Source organism: Oncorhynchus nerka, linkage group LG9a (assembly GCF_034236695.1).
Source record: "Oncorhynchus nerka isolate Pitt River linkage group LG9a, Oner_Uvic_2.0, whole genome shotgun sequence".
Classification (NCBI taxonomy): domain Eukaryota; kingdom Metazoa; phylum Chordata; class Actinopteri; order Salmoniformes; family Salmonidae; genus Oncorhynchus; species Oncorhynchus nerka.
The window spans coordinates 231615-255087 of NC_088404.1; the positions used below are offsets into that span (position 1 = coordinate 231615).

General features: G+C 46.7%; 1 protein-coding gene across 1 annotated transcript in view; it reads right to left on the reverse strand.

Moving 5' to 3' along the window:
* vwf (von Willebrand factor) overlaps positions 1 to 8087 on the reverse strand; it is a 174424-nt gene extending 166337 nt beyond the window's left edge. Inside the window, 11 exon segments of the mRNA XM_065022171.1 lie at positions 1923 to 2059; positions 2274 to 2320; positions 2423 to 2534; positions 2783 to 2905; positions 4265 to 4484; positions 4937 to 5058; positions 6345 to 6553; positions 6720 to 6822; positions 7094 to 7237; positions 7483 to 7537; positions 7945 to 8087. Of these exon segments, the coding sequence (XP_064878243.1) occupies positions 1923 to 2059; positions 2274 to 2320; positions 2423 to 2534; positions 2783 to 2905; positions 4265 to 4484; positions 4937 to 5058; positions 6345 to 6553; positions 6720 to 6822; positions 7094 to 7237; positions 7483 to 7537; positions 7945 to 7950 (1278 nt within the window). The 5' untranslated portion in view covers positions 7951 to 8087.
* Between the last annotated feature and the right edge of the window lie 15386 nt (positions 8088 to 23473).

Consider the following 23473-nt stretch of genomic DNA (forward strand, 5'->3'; position numbering starts at 1 on the left):
GTTGACCCTGCTCTTATATTCAGTAGTTCTTCTCGACTGTATGTAATGAAACCTAAGATGACCTGGGGTACCAATGTAAGAAATAAAACGTAAAAAAAACAAAAAACTGCAGAGTTTCCTAGGAACGCGAAGCGAGGCGGCCATCTCTGTCGGCGCCAGAAGTATCTCATGGAGCATGGAGGAGGAGGTGTGATGGTGTGGGGGTACTTTGCTGGTGACACTGTCAGGGATTTATTTAGAATTCAAGGCACAGTTAAACAGCATGGCTACCACAGCATTCTGCAGCGATACGCCATCCCATCTTGTTTGCACTTAGTGGGACTATCATTTGTTTTTCTACAGGACAATGACCCAATACACCTTCAGGCAGTGTAAGGGCTATTTGAATAAGGAGGAGAGTGACGGATTGCTGCATCAGATGTCCTGGCCTCCACAATCACCTGACCTCAACACAGTTGAGATGGTTTGGGATGAGTTGGACCGCAGAGTGAAGGAAAAGCAGCCAACAAGTGCTCAGCATATGTGGGAACTCTTTCAGGACTGTTGCAAATGCATTCCAGGTGAAGCTGGTTGAGAGAATGCAAAGAGTGTGCAAAGTTATCATCAAGGCAAGGGGTGGCTACTTTGAAGGATCTGAAATCTAAAATAAATGTTGATTTGTTTAACCTCTCTGGAATATGTGGGACGGTAGAGTCCCACTGGGCTAAAAGCCAGAGAAAATACAGAGTGCCAAATTCAAATCAATTCCTATAAAAGTCAAACTATCATGAAATCACACATGTAAGATATCAAATTAAAGCTGCACCTGTTGTGAATCCAGGCAACGTGTCAGATTTCAAAAAGGCTTTTCAGCGAAAGCAAACGATGCTATTATCTGAGGATAGCACCTCCATAAATAAAAGAGAGAAAACATATTTCAACCCTGCAGCCGCGACACAAAACGCAGAAAAAGAAATATAAATCATGCCTTACCTTTGACAAGCTTCCTCTGTTGGCACTCCAATATGTCCCATAAACATCACAAATGGTCCTTTTGTTCGATGAATTCCGTCTATATCTATCCAAAATGTCCATTTATTTGGCGCGTTTGTTCCCGGAAAATACCGGTTCCAACTTGCGCAACGTGACTACAAAATATCCCAAAAGTTACCTGTAAACCTTGCCAAAACATTTCAAACTACTTTTGTAATACAACTTTAGGTGTTTTTTAAAGTAAATAATCGCTAAAATTGAAGACGGGATGATGTATGTTCAATACAGGAAGAAAAACAAAATGAAGCATGCTTTCTGGTCATGCGCCTTTATCAAAAAGTACACATGAATTGACCCTCGTTCAAGATGGCCGTACTTCATTACACAAAGGAATAACCTCAACCAATTTCTAAAGTCTGGTGACATCCAGTGGAAGCGGTAGGAACTGCAAGCAAGTCCCTTAGAAATCTGGATTCCCAATGAAACCTCATTGAAAAGAGGGTGACCTCAAACAAAAAAAGATCTGAATGGTTTGTCCTCGGGGTTTCGCCTGCTACATAAGTTCTGTTATACTCACAGACATGATTCAAACAGTTTTAGAAACTTCAGAGTGTTTTCTATCCAAAATCTACTAATAATATGCATATCCAGGCAGTAGCAGGCAGTTGAATTTGGGCATGCTTTTCATCCAAAATTCCAAATGCTGCCCCCTATCCTAGAGAAGTTAACAGTTTTGTGGTTACTACATGATTCCATATGTGTTATTTCATAGTTTTGATGTCTAGAACGGAAATTCCTGGAATGAGTAGGTGTGTACAAACGTTTGACGGGTACAGTATTTTAAACGATCCCATTTTCATAAATGTAATAATATAAGCTTGAAGCCCATTTAAAAACAGTAGGTGACTTGCAGCAGAACGTATGCAGGATGTTTATATGGGATGTGTTACCTGAACAGTTTCTATGATGACAGAGAAGTGGTTGTCAGTGCAGTCTCTAGCCAGCAGGTACTGACAGTGGCCAGAGAAGGTAAAGAACTTGTTGTCAAACGTCTTGAAGTGAGACTGGCCTGTCACTAAGCACTCCCCTGCAAAAGGACACATAACACAGCACTGAGGGAGTGTCTGTGAGTGAGGATCTGTTTGTGTGAGTGAGGATCTGTTTGTATGAGTGAGGGTGTGTTTGTGTTTGTGTGTATGTGTGAGTGTGTGTGAGTATGTGTGAGTGTGTGTGTGTGTGTGTGTGTGTGTGTGTGTGTGTGTGTGTGTGTGTGTGTGTGTGTGTGTGTGTGTGTATCTCACCAGGACAGCCTTGGTTGGTACACTCCCAGGAGCCGTGTCGACAGATGCTGGAGACAGACGAGAGGAGAGAAACAGCATTAACGATACCATCACTTAGAGAAATACCCCACTGTCCTGACAGCATCACAACTGTGTGTGTGTTTGTGTACCAGGTGTTGCAGTCTTGTGAGATGCTGGAGCCAGGAGGGAAGCGTTGACCCATGTGAATACAGGAACAGTGAGATACCTCCACACAGAGACCACCATCTAGCACCTTACCCACTGAAAGAGAGAGAGAGAGTTAACACCTCACCCACTGAAAGAGAGAGAGAGAGAGTTAACACCTCACCCACTGACAGAGAGAGAGAGAGTTAACACCCAACCCACTGACACAGAGAGAGAGAGGGTTAACACCTTGCCCACTGACACACAGAGAGAGAGAGGGTTTACACCTAAACCACACACACACACACAGACAGTTAGAGAGAGTACACACAGACATTGCATACCGTGTAGTGTCCTGTACTTACCTGGGCAGCTGCAGCCATCCACACATTCGTCCTTACAGACCTCCTGGATGTTGAGACTCTGACAGGTGGTGGAGCAAGACCTAGAACACTCACTGTAATGCATCCCTATTGGACACCTGGGGGCTACACACACACACACACACACACACACACACACACACACACACACACACACACACACACACACACACACACACACACACACACACACACACTTTTGTTATTTTCTCCAGTTCCACATTATTTACCTTGAGAAGTAGTGCACCAAACATCTTAGCTAGATTGATAATTGCACGGCTAAGAACTTCTCTGCAACAATGTCAAAATGGAACTGGTTCCCTTGTATTTATTGATGATATAACGGCTGACAAAAGCATCAGGAAGGATTTTGAAGTGTTTAGGGCTATATTATTATCTGCTCAGATTCAGCCAAATGCTTCAAAACTCATTGGACGGCAATTCACAGTGCAGATGGACAATGACTCGAAGCATACTGTGAAAGCAACCCACTACTTTGAAGGCAAAGAAGTAGAATGTTATGCGATGGCCAAGTCAACCACCTGACCTGAATCCAATTGAGCATGCATTTCACTTGCTGAAGGCAAAACTGAAGGCAAAAAACGCCCCTAAAACAACAGGAAGACAGCTGCGGTAAAGGCCTGGCAGAGCATCACGAGGGAAGAAACCCAGCAGCTGGTGATGTTTATGGGTTGCAGACTTAAAAAATAAAGATTTCTTTATTTTTGTATGTTTTTTTACCTTTATTCAACTAGGCAAGTCAGTTAAGAACAAATTCTTATTTTCAATGACGGCTTAGGAACAGTGGGATAACTTCCTGTTCAGGGGCAGAACGACAGATATTTACCTTGTCAGCTCGTGATTCAACCTAGCAACCTTTCAGTTAATAGTACAACACTCTAACCACTAGGCTACACTGCCGCCACTTCAGGCAGTCATTGACGGCAAATCATTAAAACTCACAAATACTTTTATTATTATGTTAGTTTGTCCAATTACTTTTGAGCCCCTAAAATTGGGGGGCTATGTATAAAAAAATGTAATTCCTGCAGGAATAGTTTTGACAAAACCCTTAAATTAAAGATGAAAGTCTACATTTAAAACACATCTTGATTGTTTCCTTTCAAATCTAGGTGGTGTACAGAGACAGAATGATGAAATCCATTGTGGGGATGTATAGAGACAGAATGATGCAAATTGTGTGCCTGTCCAAATACTCCTGGACCTGATTATATTTTGAGGAAGTGTTACTGCCTATGTTGTTGCTACAGTGTCTCAAGAAGGGCAGAAAAACAACTGTAATGTTGTTTTTCCAGATACAGTATCCTCCTAAAGGGCTGAAGCCAGCTACAGTTAACTTCCTATTAGTGTTCAGACTTACAACAGTAGGTTTACAAAACGTAAGTCCTCTGCACTGCAAACACAGACACTCCCAACCCCTCCCCTCCTTTCTCTCAGACTCACTGCATTGGCTCTCCTCCAACCAGCCGTGCAGAACCTGGCCATGGGCATGGCAGGTCCTGGCGAACTCCAATAGGACTTGGCAGTGGCAGTCTGGCCCCTCCCCCTGGCCACAGTGACATGCCTCTTCCTCACAGAGAGACAGGAAGGCTTCTGGAGAGACCAGACTGGCACAACGCAGGAAGACAGGAGATGTACGCAGCACACTGCACCTGGATAGCATCTAGAACACACACACAGCGGGCACACACAGCTGGCACACACATCTACATTTCCTAAGGTTTTTCTTGCAATTAATCTTACTACCGGACTAAAGTTCATGTCAATCAGAGGCTGTCTGTTGATAGAATGCCTGTTGGTGAGTAGCGTGAAGAAGTACATTTGATTGGTCTAAAGATGGGAGCAGAGATCTCTCATCCGAGTGGAGAAGTGGACCTGAAGCAGACACTTCAAATTAGGCCAAACAGAAAGGACAATAAGATGCGTTTTACATCCATTTACAAAACACAGCAAGATGTTTTCTCTTCTCTATGTTAATTCGACCTCTACACACCGTTAGCACAGTGCATGAACACTGGGTTAGGGGAAGGGTTAGGGTAAGGGTTAGGGTTATGGTAAGGTTGGTGAATCCTGGTCTAGGGGGCAGATTTGGGATAAGAGTACTATTGGTCTTACTGAAGGTGTATCTGCGGTGATGTTACAGGATTGACTGGGAGGAGTGACGCGCCGGCAAGGTTGACCCGCCCCTTTCAGGGCCCAGGAGTTGGCAAAGTCATAACTGTCGTCTGTCAGGAAACCTGGATACAAACAAACATGTTATTACAAAGAGCTCCCTGTTGGTGTCTCTCTCCTCAATACAGCAGTTAATTTGGAATGTAGTTGGTGCCTTCACAAACACAGACAGACTCTTTATCCCCTCTCATCACCTCTCAGACCTCCGCCCTCATATTATTTCCTGTTCTTTTGGTGACTCAGACCCTCTGTTCTTTTGGTGACTCAGACCCTCTGTCCTTCCAGGAATCCAAACCTCAAACACACACACACACCCTCCTATACACACCTACACAGACCCTCCACACGCACACACACACACACCCTCCTATACACACCTACACAGACCCTCCACACGCACACACACACACACCCTCCTATACACACCTACACAGACCCTGCACACACACACACACACACACACACCCTCCTATACACACCTACACAGACCCTGCACACACACACACACCCTCCTATACACACCTACACAGACCCTGCACACACACACACACACACCCTCCTATACACACCTCACAGACCCTGCACACACACACACCCTCCTCTACACACCTACACAGACCCTGCACACACACACACACCCTCCTATACACCTACACAGACCCTGCACACACACACCCTCCTATACACACCTACACAGACCCTGCACACACACACACACACCCTCCTATACACACCTACACAGACCCTGCACACACACACACACACCCTCCTATACACACCTACACAGACCCTGCACACACACACACACACACACACACACACCCTCCTATACACACCTACACAGACCCTGCACACACACACACCCTCCTATACACACCTACACAGACCCTGCACACACACACACACACACACCCTCCTATACACACCTCACAGACCCTGCACACACACACACCCTCCTCTACACACCTACACAGACCCTGCACACACCCACACACCCTCCTATACACCTACACAGACCCTGCACACACACACACCCTCCTATACACACCTACACAGACCCTGCACACACACACACACACCCTCCTATACACACCTACACAGACCCTGCACACACACACACACACCCTCCTATACACACCTACACAGACCCTGCACAAACACACACCCTCCTATACACACCGACACAGACCCTGCACACACACATACACACACACACCCTCCTATACACACCTACACAGACCCTGCACACACACACACACACACACACACACACACACACACACACACACACACACACACACACACACACACACACACACACACACACACACACACACACACACACACTCACCCTCCTGTGCAGTGTAGTCATCGTCAGGTACAGTGTTAAAGTTGCCGCACAGCCCACAGGTGCGGTTACCATGGTGTTTGGTCATCATCAGGGCAACGTTAGCTTGGTTGTCGATGGTTACGGTGAAGCCAAACTCTTCACTCCATAGCTTATAAAAGCCCAGCTCGGACCCAGCAAACACACCATGAGACGCATAGGGCAGGGACAACCTACACAACCCAACACACAAATGTAAAACACACACACACTTGCCTTAGACCTTACAGTCTAGTGCGGGAAACAAATGTAAAACACACACACACTTGCCTTAGACCTTACAGTCTAGTGCGGGAAACAAACCTTAGCTCCGGTTGATGACACACACACAAAGCCTACCTCTTCTCTCTCTGAGACAGGCGACCGTCCACAGAGAGGTGCAGCTCAAACACCTCGCCAAGAAACAGAGTCACCCCACTCCTCTGCCCTCGGACAAAATCACCTAGAGACACACACACACACACACACACACACACACACACACACACACACACACACACACACACACACACACACACACACACACACACACACACACCAACACCACAGAACACACACACCAACACCACAGAACAAACACACCCAGAGCGAAAGAGTTATGCATGATACAGCCAACAACTCAGACGGGTCTGTGCTGGGACCTCCATTCTTTATGTAGAGGAGCTGGTTCTTCTGTGGACGTGTGTGTGTGTGTGTATATGTGTGTGTCCTACCCAGCAGTGTGAAAGCTCTGTGCTGACAGTCTCCAGCCAGCAGGTAGCTACAGTCTCCAGGGAACTCATAGACAACTCCATCAAATGTGTGGACATGATGACGGCCAAACAGACTGCACCGACCAGACAGCCCTGCCACACACCCTACACACACAAACAAACACACATAAACAAACATACACACACACACACACACACATAAACGAAAAATAAACACAAACGCACACACACACAAACACACACACACAAACACATACATAAACATACACACACACACACATAAACACACACACACACACACACACAGAAATACAAACACACACACACTATTGCTGTTATGTAGATAGATGTAAAAAATAAAACGTAATACTGCTGTCTTCTCAACTCACCAGTCAGATGTAGCAGAACCCACAGCTCTGTCCACCCCCTCCATCTACAGACCACCTGAAACACAGACAGACAGACAGACAGACAGACAGACAGACAGACAGACAGACAGACAGACAGACAGACAGACAGACAGACAGACAGACAGACACATCATCATCGGTCAGTGTCTGTTTTAAAAGGGCAGAACAACAGGAGATGGATTCTGAACCGGTGACTCTCCGGTAGGAGACCCTCCTCTTTAATCTCTGAGCTACCTGCTGTCACCCTCCCAGGGCAGGCAGGCAGGCAGGCAGGCAGACAGACAGACAGACAGACAGACAGACAGACAGACAGACAGACAGACAGACAGACAGACAGACAGACAGACAGACAGACAGACAGACAGACAGACAGACAGACAGACAGACAGACAGACAGACAGACAGACAGACAGACAGACAGACAGACAGACAGACTTGTACCTCCATGTCTAATTAAAGTCCAGTGTCTGCTCACAGTCTTTCCTGAGCTCCTCTCACAGCAACAGGTAATGTCCAGACAGTGAGAACTATTGATGTAATCCACAGTGTTCTAATGTGGTCATGCCACACTCTCTCTCTCACACATACACTCACTGGGAGGTCTGTTATATAGCAGAGGAAGCCCACTGAAGCCAAGTGTGTGTTGTGTCTTCTACGGGCACAGTGCCCCCACAGTGCCCCCCAAAGTAACAATTGAAGGAAGTGCCAGTCCATCAGCCAACTAACTGATTAGTCTGCACACACATACCAATGCCAACCCAAACATTCCACACACGCACATCCCTGCCAATCCAAACATCTCAAGCAGAAAACACACAGCTACCCAACAATCAGTATAGAACACAATAACACTAAAGAGGGGTGAGTCACGCAGAAAAACTGATTGAGAGAGAAAGAGAGAGAGAGAGACAGTGAGACGGACAGTGAGAGAGAGAGAGAGGGAGACAGTGAGACAGACAGACAGGGGAACAAACAAGGAGAGAGAAAGAGAGAGAGATGAAAACATATGTTTCCCAGGTCAATAAAGCCCCTTAAATTGAATTGAAATTGAATTGAGAGAGAGCGAGAGAAAGAAAGAGAGATACCAATTAGGATCTGAACCCAATGCCCTTTATGGTTGTGAGGTCTGGGGTCCGCTCACCAACCGAGAATTCACAAAATGGGACACACACCAAATTGATACACTACATACAGAATTCTTCAAAAATATCCTCTGTGCACAACATAAAACACCAAATAGTGCATGCAGAAAATAATTAGGCCGATACCCGCTAATGATCAAAATCCAGAAAAGAGATGTTCATTTTGCAACCACCTAAAAAGCCATTACGTACAGAGAGATTAACCTGGAGAAGAGTCCCCTGAGCAAGCTGGTCATGGGGCTCTGTTCACAAACACAAACAGACCCCAAAGAGCCCCGGGGGCAAAACAATTAGACCAAACCAAATCATGACACATTGGAAAGATAAAAAATAAATAAAAAACTAGAATATTATTTGGCCCTAAACAGAGAGGACACAGTGGCAGAATACCTGACCACTGTGACTGACCCTAAACAGAGAGTACACAGTGGCAGAATACCTGACCACTGTGACTGACCCTAAACAGAGAGTACACAGTGGCAGAATACCTGACCACTGTGACTGACCCAAACTTAAGGAAAGCTTTGACTATGTACAGACTCAGTGAGCATAGCCTTGCTGTTGAGAAAGGCCGCTGTAGGCAGACCTGGCTTTCAAGAGATGAGGTGGAAACTGAGTTGCACTTCCTAACCTCCTGTCAAATGTATGACCATATTAGAGACACGTATTTCCCTCAGATTACACAGACTCACAAAGAATTTGAAAACAAACCCAATTATGATAAACTCCCATATCTATTGAGTGAAATACCAGTGTGCCATCACAGCAGCAAGATTTGTGACCTGTTGCCACAAGAAAAGGGCAACCAGCGAAGAACAAAAACCATTGAAAATACAACCCATATTTATGTAGATTCCTCCCCCCTTTTTAACGTTAATTATTTGCACATCATTACAGTACTGTATATCAACATAATATGACATTTTACATTACTTTTTCATTTTGGAACGTTTGTAATGTTTACTGTTAATTTGTATTGTTATTTCACTTTGTTTTATTATCTATTTAACTTTCTTTGGCAACGTCAACAGATGTTTCCCATGCCAATAAAGCCACTTGAATTGCATATTCTGAACAGATTCTGCCAGACCTGGGCCCTGACAGTAAATCTTAGTAAGACCAAAATAATGGTGTTCCAAAAAATGATGTTTCTGCTTCTTTCTATGGTGCTACCCGTTCCAGGGTTAGGACCGTAACCACCAGCTTCTTTCTATGGTGCTACCTGTTCCAGGGTTAGGACTGTAACCACCAGCTTCTATCTATGGTGCTACCTGTTCCATGGTTAGGACTGTGACCACCAGCTTCTATCTATGGTGCTACCTGTTCCAGGGTTAGGACTGTAACCACCAGCTTCTATCTATGGTGCTACCTGTTCCAGGGTTAGGACTGTAACCACCAGCTTCTATCTATGGTGCTACCTGTTCCATGGTTAGGACTGTGACCACCAGCTTCTATCTATGGTGCTACCTGTTCCAGGGTTAGGACTGTAACCACCAGCTTCTATCTATGGTGCTACCTGTTCCAGGGTCAGGACTGTAACCACCAGCTTCTATCTATGGTGCTACCTGTTCCAGGGTTAGGACTGTAACCACCAGCTTCTATCTATGGTGCTACCTGTTCCAGGGTTAGGACTGTGACCACCAGCTTCTATCTATGGTGCTACCTGTTCCAGGGTTAGGACTGTAACCACCAGCTTCTATCTATGGTGCTACCTGTTCCAGGGTTAGGACTGTAACCACCAGCTTCTATCTATGGTGCTACCTGTTCCATGGTTAGGACTGTGACCACCAGCTTCTATCTATGGTGCTACCTGTTCCAGGGTTAGGACTGTAACCACCAGCTTCTATCTATGGTGCTACCTGTTCCAGGGTCAGGACTGTAACCACCAGCTTCTATCTATGGTGCTACCTGTTCCAGGGTTAGGACTGTAACCACCAGCTTCTATCTATGGTGCTACCTGTTCCAGGGTTAGGACTGTAACCACCAGCTTCTATCTATGGTGCTACCTGTTCCATGGTTAGGACTGTGACCACCAGCTTCTATCTATGGTGCTACCTGTTCCAGGGTTAGGACTGTAACCACCAGCTTCTATCTATGGTGCTACCTGTTCCAGGGTTAGGACTGTAACCACCAGCTTCTATCTATGGTGCTACCTGTTCCAGGGTCAGGACTGTAACCACCAGCTTCTATCTATGGTGCTACCTGTTCCATGGTTAGGACTGTAACCACCAGCTTCTTTCTATGGTGCTACCTGGTCCAGGGTCAGGACTGTAACCACCAGCTTCTATCTATGGTGCTACCTGTTCCAGGGTTAGGACTGTAACCACCAGCTTCTATCTATGGTGCTACCTGTTCCAGGGTTAGGACTGTAACCACCAGCTTCTATCTATGGTGCTACCTGTTCCAGGGTCAGGACTGTAACCACCAGCTTCTATCTATGGTGCTACCTGTTCCAGGGTCAGGACTGTAACCACCAGCTTCTATCTATTGTGCTACCTGTTCCAGGGTTAGGACTGTAACCACCAGCTTCTATCTATGGTGCTACCTGTTCCAGGGTTAGGACTGTAACCACCAGCTTCTATCTATGGTGCTACCTGTTCCAGGGTTAGGACTGTAACCACCAGCTTCTATCTATGGTGCTACCTGTTCCAGGGTTAGGACTGTAACCACCAGCTTCTATCTATGGTGCTACCTGTTCCAGGGTTAGGACTGTAACCACCAGCTTCTATCTATGGTGCTACCTGTTCCAGGGTTAGGACTGTAACCACCAGCTTCTATCTATGGTGCAACCTGTTCCATGGTTAGGACTGTAACCACCAGCTTCTTTCTATGGTGCTACCTGGTCCAGGGTTAGGACTGTAACCACCAGCTTCTATCTATGGTGCTACCTGTTCCAGGGTTAGGACTGTAACCACCAGCTTCAATCTATGGTGCAACCCGTTCCATGGTTAGGACTGTAACCACCAGCTTCTGCATGTGTTTTGCAGGACATACAACCATGCCCTCAACCATCCATGGAGATCAGTGGACAAAGATTCTGTTAAGAATTGTGTATGTAGAGGGGTAACATTCTTCACCAGTTCTCTTAACATGTTGTCCAATTGTGTGAATAGCCTACCAGTTGGTGTAACTCTAATGTTAATTCTCTTGAGAGGAATTTAGCTCTTCTCTATCACAATATTAAAAATGCGTTCAAATCATTCATTTATATAATTTATATGAATTCAGAGGCAGAAATGATTCAATATTAATAATACAGCAGAGTTTTAAGAATTGTGGCATTTAACATTTAAAGCATATTGAAGTTAGAAGTAAAAGGATTTGAAACAATAGCCTACCTGGGTGTGGTCAACTATTTCAGCACCGTTTCACGCTGCTCTTAAAAAAGCAAGGGGACTGCGCTTAAAAGTCAATTAGATTTTTATTTTCACTGAATCTCCATTTGGGTATTGGTTACACTACAATTAGGGTATAGAAATGTTATGCTGTTAGTACTGTAGCCTACTCCTGACAGGTCACGTTGTACAGCGCCAGAGGGTTTAATTTTTAGAATTTCTAAATTTCTAATTTCTACCGTTTTCAACCCGGAGCGCTTGTAAGAAATCCTGCTATGCCCTCCGACGAAACATCAAACCGACAAAGTGACAATATAGGACTAAGATTGAATCGTACTACACCAGCTCCAACACTCGTTGGATGTGGCAGGGCTTGCAAACTATGACTATTGTTGGGGAATAATCAGAATTGGTTGGTAACATAGTTAAGATGTTTTATATTCATCATATGTTTGTAAGCTACATAGCCGTCTTTGTTTCAAAGATAATTGTGTAGTCTAGAGCGATTTTCTAGGTTAGCTAGCCAGCTATTGTCGTTCTCCTAACGCAACGTAACGTAACCAACACTGCTAGCTAGCCAGCTAGCCCCCGAAAAGCAGCATTGTAGAAACTTCACACTCAACGGAACGACTTGATTAGGGTAGTGTCAACAACGCAGCTAGCCTACCTCAGCAGTACTGTATCATTTTAATCATTTTAGTCAATTAGATTCTTGCTACGTAAGCTTAACTTTCTGAACATTCGAGACGTGTAGTCCACTTGTCATTCCAATCTCCTCTGCATTAGCGTAGCCTCTTCTCTAGCCTGTCAACTATGTGTCTGTCTATCCCTGTTCTCTCCTCTCTGCACAGACCATACAAACGCTCCACACCGCATGGCCGCGGCCACCTAATCTGGTGGTCCCAGCGCGCACGACCCACGTGGAGTTCCAGGTCTCCGGTAGCCTCTGGAACTGCCGATCTGCGGCCAACAAGGCAGAGTTCATCTCAGCCTATGCCTCCCTCCAGTCCCTCGACTTCTTGGCTCTGACGGAAACATGGATCACCACAGACAACACTGCTACTCCTACTGCTCTCTCTTCGTCCGCCCACGTGCTCTCGCACACTGCGAGAGCTTCTGGTCAGCGGGGTGGTGGCACCGGGATCCTCATCTCTCCCAAGTGGTCATTCTCTCTTTCTCCCCTTACCCATCTGTCTATCGCCTCCTTTGAATTCCATGCTGTCACAGTTACCAGCCCTTTCAAGCTTAACATCCTTATCATTTATCGCCCTCCAGGTTCCCTCGGAGAGTTCATCAATGAGCTTGATGCCTTGATAAGCTCCTTTCCTGAGGACGGCTCACCTCTCACAGTTCTGGGCGACTTTAACCTCCCCACGTCTACCTTTGACTCATTCCTCTCTGCCTCCTTCTTTCCCTCCTCTCCTCTTTTGACCTCACCCTCTCACCTTCCCCCTACTCACAAGGCAGGCAATACGCTCGACCTCATCTTTACTAGATGCTGTTCCTCCACTAACCTCATTGCAACTCCCCTCCAAGTCTCCGACCACTACCTTGTATCCTTTTCCCTCTCGCTCTCATCCAACACTTCCCACACTGCCCCTACTCGGATGGTATCGCTCCGTCCCAACCTTCGCTCTCTCTCCCCGCTCTCTCTCCTCTTCCATCCTATCATCTCTTCCCTCTGCTCAAACCTTCTCCAACCTATCTCCTGATTCTGCCTCCTCAACCCTCCTCTCCTCCCTTTCTGCATCCTTTGACTCTCTATGTCCCCTATCCTCCAGGCCGGCTCGGTCCTCCCCTCCCGCTCCGTGGCTCGACGACTCATTGCGAGCTCACAGAACAGGGCTCCGGGCAGCCGAGCGGAAATGGAGGAAAACTCGCCTCCCTGCGGACCTGGCATCCTTTCACTCCCTCCTCTCTACATTTTCCTCCTATGTCTCTGCTGCTAAAGCCACTTTCTACCACTCTAAATTCCAAGCATCTGCCTCTAACCCTAGGAAGCTCTTTGCCACCTTCTCCTCCCTCTTGAATCCTCCTCCCCTCCCCCCCTCCTCCCTCTCTGCAGATGACTTCATCAACCATTTTGAAAAGAAGGTCGACGACATCCGATCCTCGTTTGCTAAGTCAAACGACACCGCTGGTTCTGCTCACACTGCCCTACCCTGTGCTCTGACCTCTTTCTCCCCTCTCTCTCCAGATGACATCTCGCGTCTTGTGACGGCCGGCCGCCCAACAACCTGCCCGCTTGACCCTATCCCCTCCTCTCTTCTCCAGACCATTTCCGGTGACCTTCTCCCTTACCTCACCTCGCTCATCAACTCATCCCTGACCGCTGGCTACGTCCCTCCCGTCTTCAAGAGAGCGAGAGTTGCACCCCTTCTGAAAAAACCTACACTCGATCCCTCCGATGTCAACAACTACAGACCAGTATCCCTTCTTTCTTTTCTCTCCAAAACTCTTGAACGTGCCGTCCTTGGCCAGCTCTCCCGCTATCTATCTCAGAATGACCTTCTTGATCCAAATCAGTCAGGTTTCAAGACTAGTCATTCAACTGAGACTGCTCTTCTCTGTATCACGGAGGCGCTCCGCACTGCTAAAGCTAACTCTCTCTCCTCTGCTCTCATCCTTCTAGACCTATCGGCTGCCTTCGATACTGTGAACCATCAGATCCTCCTCTCCACCCTCTCCGAGTTGGGCATCTCCGGCGCGGCCCACGCTTGGATTGCGTCCTACCTGACAGGTCGCTCCTACCAGGTGGCGTGGCGAGAATCCGTCTCCTCACCACGTGCTCTCACCACTGGAGTCCCCAGGGCTCTGTTCTAGGCCCTCTCCTATTCTCGCTATACACCAAGTCACTTGGCTCTGTCATAACCTCACATGGTCTCTCCTATCATTGCTATGCAGACGACACACAATTAATCTTCTCCTTTCCCCCTTCTGACGACCAGGTGGCGAATCGCATCTCTGCATGTCTGGCAGACATATCAGTGTGGATGACGGATCATCACCTCAAGCTGAACCTCGGCAAGACGGAGCTGCTCTTCCTCCCGGGAAGGACTGCCCGTTCCATGATCTCGCCATCACGGTTGACAACTCCATTGTGTCCTCGTCCCAGAGCGCTAAGAACCTTGGCGTGATCCTGGACAACACCCTGTCGTTCTCAAATAACATCAAGGCGGTGGCCCGTTCCTGTAGGTTCATGCTCTACAACATCCGCAGAGTATGACCCTGCCTCACACAGGAAGCGGCGCAGGTCCTAATCCAGGCACTTGTCATCTCCCGTCTGGATTACTGCAACTCGCTGTTGGCTGGGCTCCCTGCCTGTGCCATTAAACCCCTACAACTCATCCAGAACGCCGCAGCCCATCTGGTGTTCAACCTTCCCAAGTTCTCTCACGTCACCCCGCTCCTCCGCTCTCTCCACTGGCTTCCAGTTGAAGCTCGCATCCGCTACAAGACCATGGTGCTTGCCTACGGAGCTGTGAGGGGAACGGCACCTCAGTACCTCCAGGCTCTGATCAGGCCCTACACCCAAACAAGGGCACTGCGTTCATCCACCTCTGGCCTGCTCGCCTCCCTACCACTGAGGAAGTACAGTTCCCGCTCAGCCCAGTCAAAACTGTTCGCTGCTCTGGCCCCCCAATGGTGGAACAAACTCCCTCACGACGCCAGGACAGCGGAGTCAATCACCACCTTCCGGAGACACCTGAAACCCCACCTCTTTAAGGAATACCTAGGATAGGATAAAGTAATCCTTCTCACCCCCTCCCCCCTTAAAAGACCTAGATGCACTATTGTAAAGTGGCTGTTCCACTGGATGTCATAAGGTGAAAGCACCAATTTGTAAGTCGCTCTGGATAAGAGCGTCTGCTAAATGACTTAAATGTAAATGTAAATGTAAATGTAAGTTACTTCTCATCAGAATGTTATTTTTGTATAATACTGTGGCGGGGTTGCAGTATCTCTTCTATGTCAAGACTAAGTTGCTTGGGCCGGAGAGAGGGGAGAGGTCAAGCGTGTATCTCTTGGCTCCACAATGTGCCAGTCAGTGTGTCTCTGTGATCTTGTTTTTTTTAATTTATTTTATTTCACCTTTATTTAACCAGGTAGGCTAGTTGAGAACAAGTTCTCATTTGCAACTGCGACCTGGCCAAGATAAAGCATAGCAGTGTGAACAGACAACACAGAGTTACACATGGAGTAAACAATTAACAAGTCAATAACACAGTAGAAAAAAAGGGGGGAGTCTATATACAATGTGTGCAAAAGGCATGAGGTAGGCGAATAATTACAATTTTGCAGTTTAACACTGGAGTGATAAATGATCAGATGGTCATGTACAGGTAGAGATATTGGTGTGCAAAAGAGCAGAAAAGTAAATAAATAAAACAGTATGGGGATGAGGTAGGTGAAAATGGGTGGGCTATTTACCAATAGACTATGTACAGCTGCAGCGATCGGTTAGCTGCTCAGATAGCTGATGTTTGAAGTTGGTGAGGGAGATAAAAGTCTCCAACTTCAGCGATTTTTGCAGTTCGTTCCAATCACAGGCAGCAGAGTACTGGAACGAAAGGCGGCCAAATGAGGTGTTGGCGTGAGTGAAGGAGGCTTTGTTGCGGAATAGAAAGCCGACTCTTGATTTGATTTTCGATTGGAGATGTTTGATATGAGTCTGGAAGGAGAGTTTGCAGTCTAGCCAGACACCTAGGTACTTATAGATGTCCACATATTCTAGGTCGGAACCATCCAGGGTGGTGATGCTAGTCGGGCATGCGGGTGCAGGCAGCGATCGGTTGAAAAGCATGCATTTGGTTTTACTAGCGTTTAAGAGCAGTTGGAGGCCACGGAAGGAGTGTTGTATGGCATTGAAGCTCGTTTGGAGGTTAGATAGCACAGTGTCCAATGACGGGCCGAAAGTATATAGAATGGTGTCGTCTGCGTAGAGGTGGATCAGGGAATCGCCCGCAGCAAGAGCAACATCATTGATATATACAGAGATAAGAGTCGGCCCGAGAATTGAACCCTGTGGCACCCCCATAGAGACTGCCAGAGGACCGGACAGCATGCCCTCCGATTTGACACACTGAACTCTGTCTGCAATGTAATTGGTGAACCAGGCAAGGCAGTCATCCGAAAAACCGAGGCTACTGAGTCTGCCGATAAGAATATGGTGATTGACAGAGTCGAAGGCCTTGGCAAGGTCGATGAAGACGGCTGCACAGTACTGTCTTTTATCGATGGCGGTTATGATATCGTTTAGTACCTTGAGTGTGGCTGAGGTGCACCCGTGACCGGCTCGGAAACCAGATTGCACAGCGGAGAAGGTACGGTGGGATTCGAGATGGTCAGTGACCTGTTTGTTGACTTCGCTTTCGAAGACCTTAGATAGGCAGGGCAGGATGGATATAGGTCTGTAACAGTTTGGGTCCAGCGTGTCTCCCCCTTTGAAGAGGGGGATGACTGCGGCAGCTTTCCAATCCTTGGGGATCTCGGACGATATAAAAGACAGTTTGAACAGGCTGGTAATAGGGGTTGCGACAATGGCGGCGGATAGTTTCAGAAATCCAGATTGTCAAGCCCAGCTGATTTGTACGGGTCCAGGTTTTGGAGCTCTTTCAGAACATCTGCTATCTGGATTTGGGTAAAGGAGAACCTGGAGAGGCTTGGGCGAGGAGCTGCGGGGGGGGGCGGAGCTGTTGGCCGAGGTTGGAGAAGCCAGGCGGAAGGCATGGCCAGCCGTTGAAAAATGCTTATTGAAGTTTTCGATAATCATGGATTTATCGGTGGAGACCGTGTTACCTAGCCTCAGTGCAGTGGGCAGCTGGGAGGAGGTGCTCTTGTTCTCCATGGACTTCACAGTGTCCCAGAACTTTTTGGAGTTGGAGCTACAGGATGCAAACTTCTGCCTGAAGAAGCTGGCCTTAGCTTTCCTGACTGACTGCGTGTATTGGTTCCTGACTTCCCTGAACAGTTGCATATCACGGGGACTCTTCGATGCTATTGCAGTCCGCCACAGGATGTTTTTGTGCTGGTCGAGGGCAGTCAGGTCTGGAGTGAACCAAGGGCTGTATCTGTTCTTGGTTCTGCATTTTTGAACGGAGCATGCTTATCTAAAATGGAGAGGAAGTTGCTTTTAAAGAATGACCAGGCATCCTCAACTGACGGGATGAGGTCAATGTCCTTCCAGGATACCCGGGCCAGGTCGATTAGGAAGGCCTGCTCACAGAAGTGTTTTAGGGAGCGTTTGACAGTGATGAGGGTGGTCGTTTGACTGCGGCTCCGTAGCGGATACAGGCAATGAGGCAGTGATCGCTGAGATCCTGGTTGAAGACAGCGGAGGTGTATTTGGAGGGCCAGTTGGTCAGGATGATGTCTATGAGGGTGCCCTTGTTTACAGAGTTAGGGTTGTACCTGGTGGGTTCCTTGATGATTTGTGTGAGATTGAGGGCATCTAGCTTAGATTGTAGGACTGCCGGGGTGTTAAGCATATCCCAGTTTAGGTCACCTAACAGAACAAACTCTGAAGCTAGATGGGGGGCGATCAATTCACAAATGGTGTCCAGGGCACAGCTGGGAGCTGAGGGGGGTCGGTAGCAGGCGGCAACAGTGAGAGACTTATTTCTGGAGAGAGTAATTTTCAAAATTAGTAGTTCGAACTGTTTGGGTATGGACCTGGAAAGTATGACATTACTTTGCAGGCTATCTCTGCAGTAGACTGCAACTCCTCCCCCTTTGGCAGTTCTATCTTGACGGAAGATGTTATAGAGAAATCTCTTGTCAAGATAGGATGGATTTGATATATGCCTGTTGATATGGAGGATTGGTTTATGGTTCTGAGTTTGAGAAGAGAGCAAAGCTGAACGATAAATTATGCCTGTGCTGTCAGGCTATGTGTGTCTTTTGCTATTAAAGGATCTCAGCTGCAATGTGTGAGGGACTCTCAGAGAATTCATTGATAGACACTGAATTGATCTGAGAGTCACAGGGTTGTGATAGAGCTCATATAATTAAAGATGGACTTTGATAACTAACTCTGGCTTGTGTGTGGTTTGCTTTCATGATTTGGTAAATAGAGGACATTTCCACGACACTATTATTGTCAGAGGAAAGCCCATAAATTTGTCAGAGACTCATCACTCAGGGAGACAAATACATCAGAACAGACAGGGAGACAAATACATCAGAACAGACAGGAAGACAAATACATCAGAACAGACAGGGAGACAAATACATCAGAACACACAGGGAGACAAGTACATCAGAACACACAGGGAGACAAATACATCAGAACACAGGGAGACAAGTACATCAGAACACATGGAGACAAATACATCAGAACACACAGGGAGAAAAATACATCAGAACACACAGACAAAACACACAGGAGACAAATACATCAGAACACAGACAAAACACAGGGAGACAAATACATCAGAACACAGGAGACAAATCAGAACACAGGGAGACAAGAACATCAGAACACAGGGAGACAAATACATCAGAACACAGGGAGACAAGTACATCAGAACACAGGGAGACAAGAACATCAGAACACACAGGGAGACAAATACATCAGAACACAAGGAGACAAGTACATCAGAACACAGGGAGACAAGAACATCAGAACACACAGGGAGACAAGTACATCAGAACACACAGGGAGACAAATACATCAGAACAGACAGGGAGACAAATACATCAGAACAGACAGGGAGACAAATACATCAGAACACACAGGGAGACAAATACATCAGAACACAGGGAGACAAGTACATCAGAACACAGGGAGACAAGTACATCAGAACACACAGGGAGACACATACATCAGAACACACAGGGAGACAAATACATCAGAACACAGGGAGACAAGTACATCAGAACACAGGGAGACAAGTACATCAGAACAGACAGGGAGATAAATACATCAGAACACACAGGGAGACGAGTACATCAGAACACACAGGGAGACAAGTACATCAGAACACAGGGAGACAAGTACATCAGAACACACAGGGAGACAAATACATCAGAACACAGGGAGACAAGTACATCAGAACACACAGGGAGACAAATATATCAGAACACACAGGGAGACAAGTACATCAGAACAGACAGGGAGACAAATACATCAGAACACACAGGGAGACAAATACATCAGAACACAGGGAGACAAGTACATCAGAACACACAGGGAGACAAATACATCAGAACACACAGGGAGACAAAAATACCAGAACACAGGCAGACAAATACATCAGAACAGACAGGGAGACAAGTACATCAGAACACACAGGGAGATAAATACACCAGAACACACAGGGAGACAAGTATATCAGAACACACAGGGAGACAAGTACATCAGAACAGACAGGGAGATAAATACATCAGAACACACAGGGAGACAAGTACATCAGAACACACAGGGAGACAAATACATCAGAACACACAGGGAGACAAATACATCAGAACACACAGGGAGACAAATACATGAACACACAGGGAGACAAGTACATGAACACACAGGGAGACAAATACATCAGAACACACAGGGAGACAAGTACATCAGAACACACAGGGAGACAAGTACATCAGAACACACAGGGAGACAAATACATCAGAACACACAGGGAGACAAGTACATCAGAACACACAGGGAGACAAATACATCAGAACACACAGGGAGACAAGTACATCAGAACACACAGGGAGACAAGTACATCAGAACACACAGGGAGACAAGTACATCAGAACACACAGGGAGACAAATACATCAGAACACACAGGGAGACAAATACATCAGAACACAGGGAGACAAGTACATTGACACACAGGGAGACAAATACATCAGAACACAGGGAGACAAGTACATCAGAACACACAGGGAGACATATAATTTAATACACAGGGAGACAAGTACATCAGAACACACAGGGAGACAAGTACATAAAAACACACAGGGAGATAAATACATCAGAACACACAGGGAGACAAGTACATCAGAACACACAGGGAGACAACTCCATTGTGTCCTCCTCCCAGAGCGCTAAGAACCTTGGCGTGATCCTGGACAACACCCTGTCGTTCTCAACTAACATCAAGGCGGTGGCCCGTTCCTGTAGGTTCATGCTCTACAACATCCGCAGAGTACGACCCTGCCTCACACAGGAAGCGGCGCAGGTCCTAATCCAGGCACTTGTCATCTCCCGTCTGGATTACTGCAACTCGCTGTTGGCTGAGCTCCCTGCCTGTGCCATTAAACCCCTACAACTCATCCAGAACGCCGCAGCCCGTCTGGTGTTCAACCTTCCCAAGTTCTCTCACGTCACCCCGCTCCTCCGCTCCCTCCACTGGCTTCCAGTTGAAGCTCGCATCCGCTACAAGACCATGGTGCTTGCCTACGGAGCTGTGAGGGGAACGGCACCTCAGTACCTCCAGGCTCTGATCAGGCCCTACACCCAAACAAGGGCACTGCGTTCATCCACCTCTGGCCTGCTCGCCTCCCTACCACTGAGGAAGTACAGTTCCCGCTCAGCCCAGTCAAAACTGTTCGCTGCTCTGGCCCCCCAATGGTGGAACAAACTCCCTCACGACGCCAGGACAGCGGAGTCAATCACCACCTTCCGGAGACACCTGAAACCCCACCTCTTTAAGGAATACCTAGGATAGGATAAAGTAATCCCTCTCACCCCCTCCCCTGAAAAGATTTAGATGCACTACTGTTCCACTGGAGGTCATAAGGTGAATGCACCAATTTGTAAGTCGCTCTGGATAAGAGCGTCTGCTAAATGACTTAAATGTAATGTAAATGTGGAGACACATACATCAGAACACACAGGGAGACAAGTACATCAGAACACACAGTGAGATAAATACATCAGAACACACAGGGAGACAAGTACATCAGAACACACAGGGAGATAAATACATCAGAACACACAGGGAGATAAATACATCAGAACACACAGGGAGATAAATACATCAGAACACACAGGGAGATAAATACATCAGAACACACAGGGAGATAAATACATCAGAACACACAGGGAGATAAGTACATCAGAACACACAGGGAGACAAATACATCAGAACACACAGGGAGACAAGTACATCAGAACACACAGGGAGATAAATACATCAGAACACACAGGGAGACAAGTACATCAGAACACACAGGGAGACAAATACATTAGAACACAGGGAGACAAGTACATCAGAACACACAGGGAGACAAAAACATCAGAACACAGGGAGACAAGTACATCAGAACACAGGGAGACAAGTACGTCAGAACACACAGGGAGACAAGTACGTCAGAACACACAGGGAGACAAGTACGTCAGAACACACAGGGAGACAAGTACATCAGAACACACAGGGATACAAGTACATCAGAACACACTGGGAGACAAGTACATCAGAACACACAGGGAGACAAGTACATCAGAACACACAGGGAGACAAGTACATCAGAACACACAGGGAGATAAATATATCAGAACACACAGGGAGACAAGTACATCAGAACACACAGGGAGACATAGACTTTAATACACAGGGAGACAAGTACATCAGAACACACAGGGAGACAAGTACATCAGAACACACAGGGAGATAAATACATCAGAACACACAGGGAGACAAGTACATCAGAACACACAGTGAGATAAATACATCAGAACACACAGGGAGACAAGTACATCAGAACACACAGGAGATAAATACATCAGAACACACAGGAGATAAATACATCAGAACACACAGGGAGACAAGTACATCAGAACACACAGGGAGACAAGTACATCAGAACACACAGTGAGATAAATACATCAGAACACACAGGGAGACAAGTACATCAGAACACACAGGGAGATAAATACATCAGAACACACAGGGAGATAAATACATCAGAACACACAGGGAGACAAATACATCAGAACACACAGGGAGACAAGTACATCAGAACACACAGGGAGATAAATACATCAGAACACACAGGGAGACAAGTACATCAGAACACACAGGGAGACAAATACATCAGAACACACAGGGAGACAAGTACATCAGAACACACAGGGAGACAAATACATTAGAACACAGGGAGACAAGTACATCAGAACACACAGGGAGACAAATACATCAGAACACAGGGAGACAAGTACATCAGAACACAGGGAGACAAGTACATCAGAACACACAGGGAGACAAGTACGTCAGAACACACAGGGAGACAAGTATGTCAGAACACACAGGGAGACAAGTACATCAGAACACACAGGGAGACAAGTACATCAGAACACACAGGGAGATAAATACATCAGAACACACAGGGAGACAAGTACATCAGAACACAGGGAGACAAGTACATCAGAACACACAGGGAGACATAGAATTTAATACACAGGGAGACAAATACATCAGAACAGACAGGGAGACAAGTACATCAGAACACACAGGGAGATAAATACATCAGAACACACAGGGAGACAAGTACAT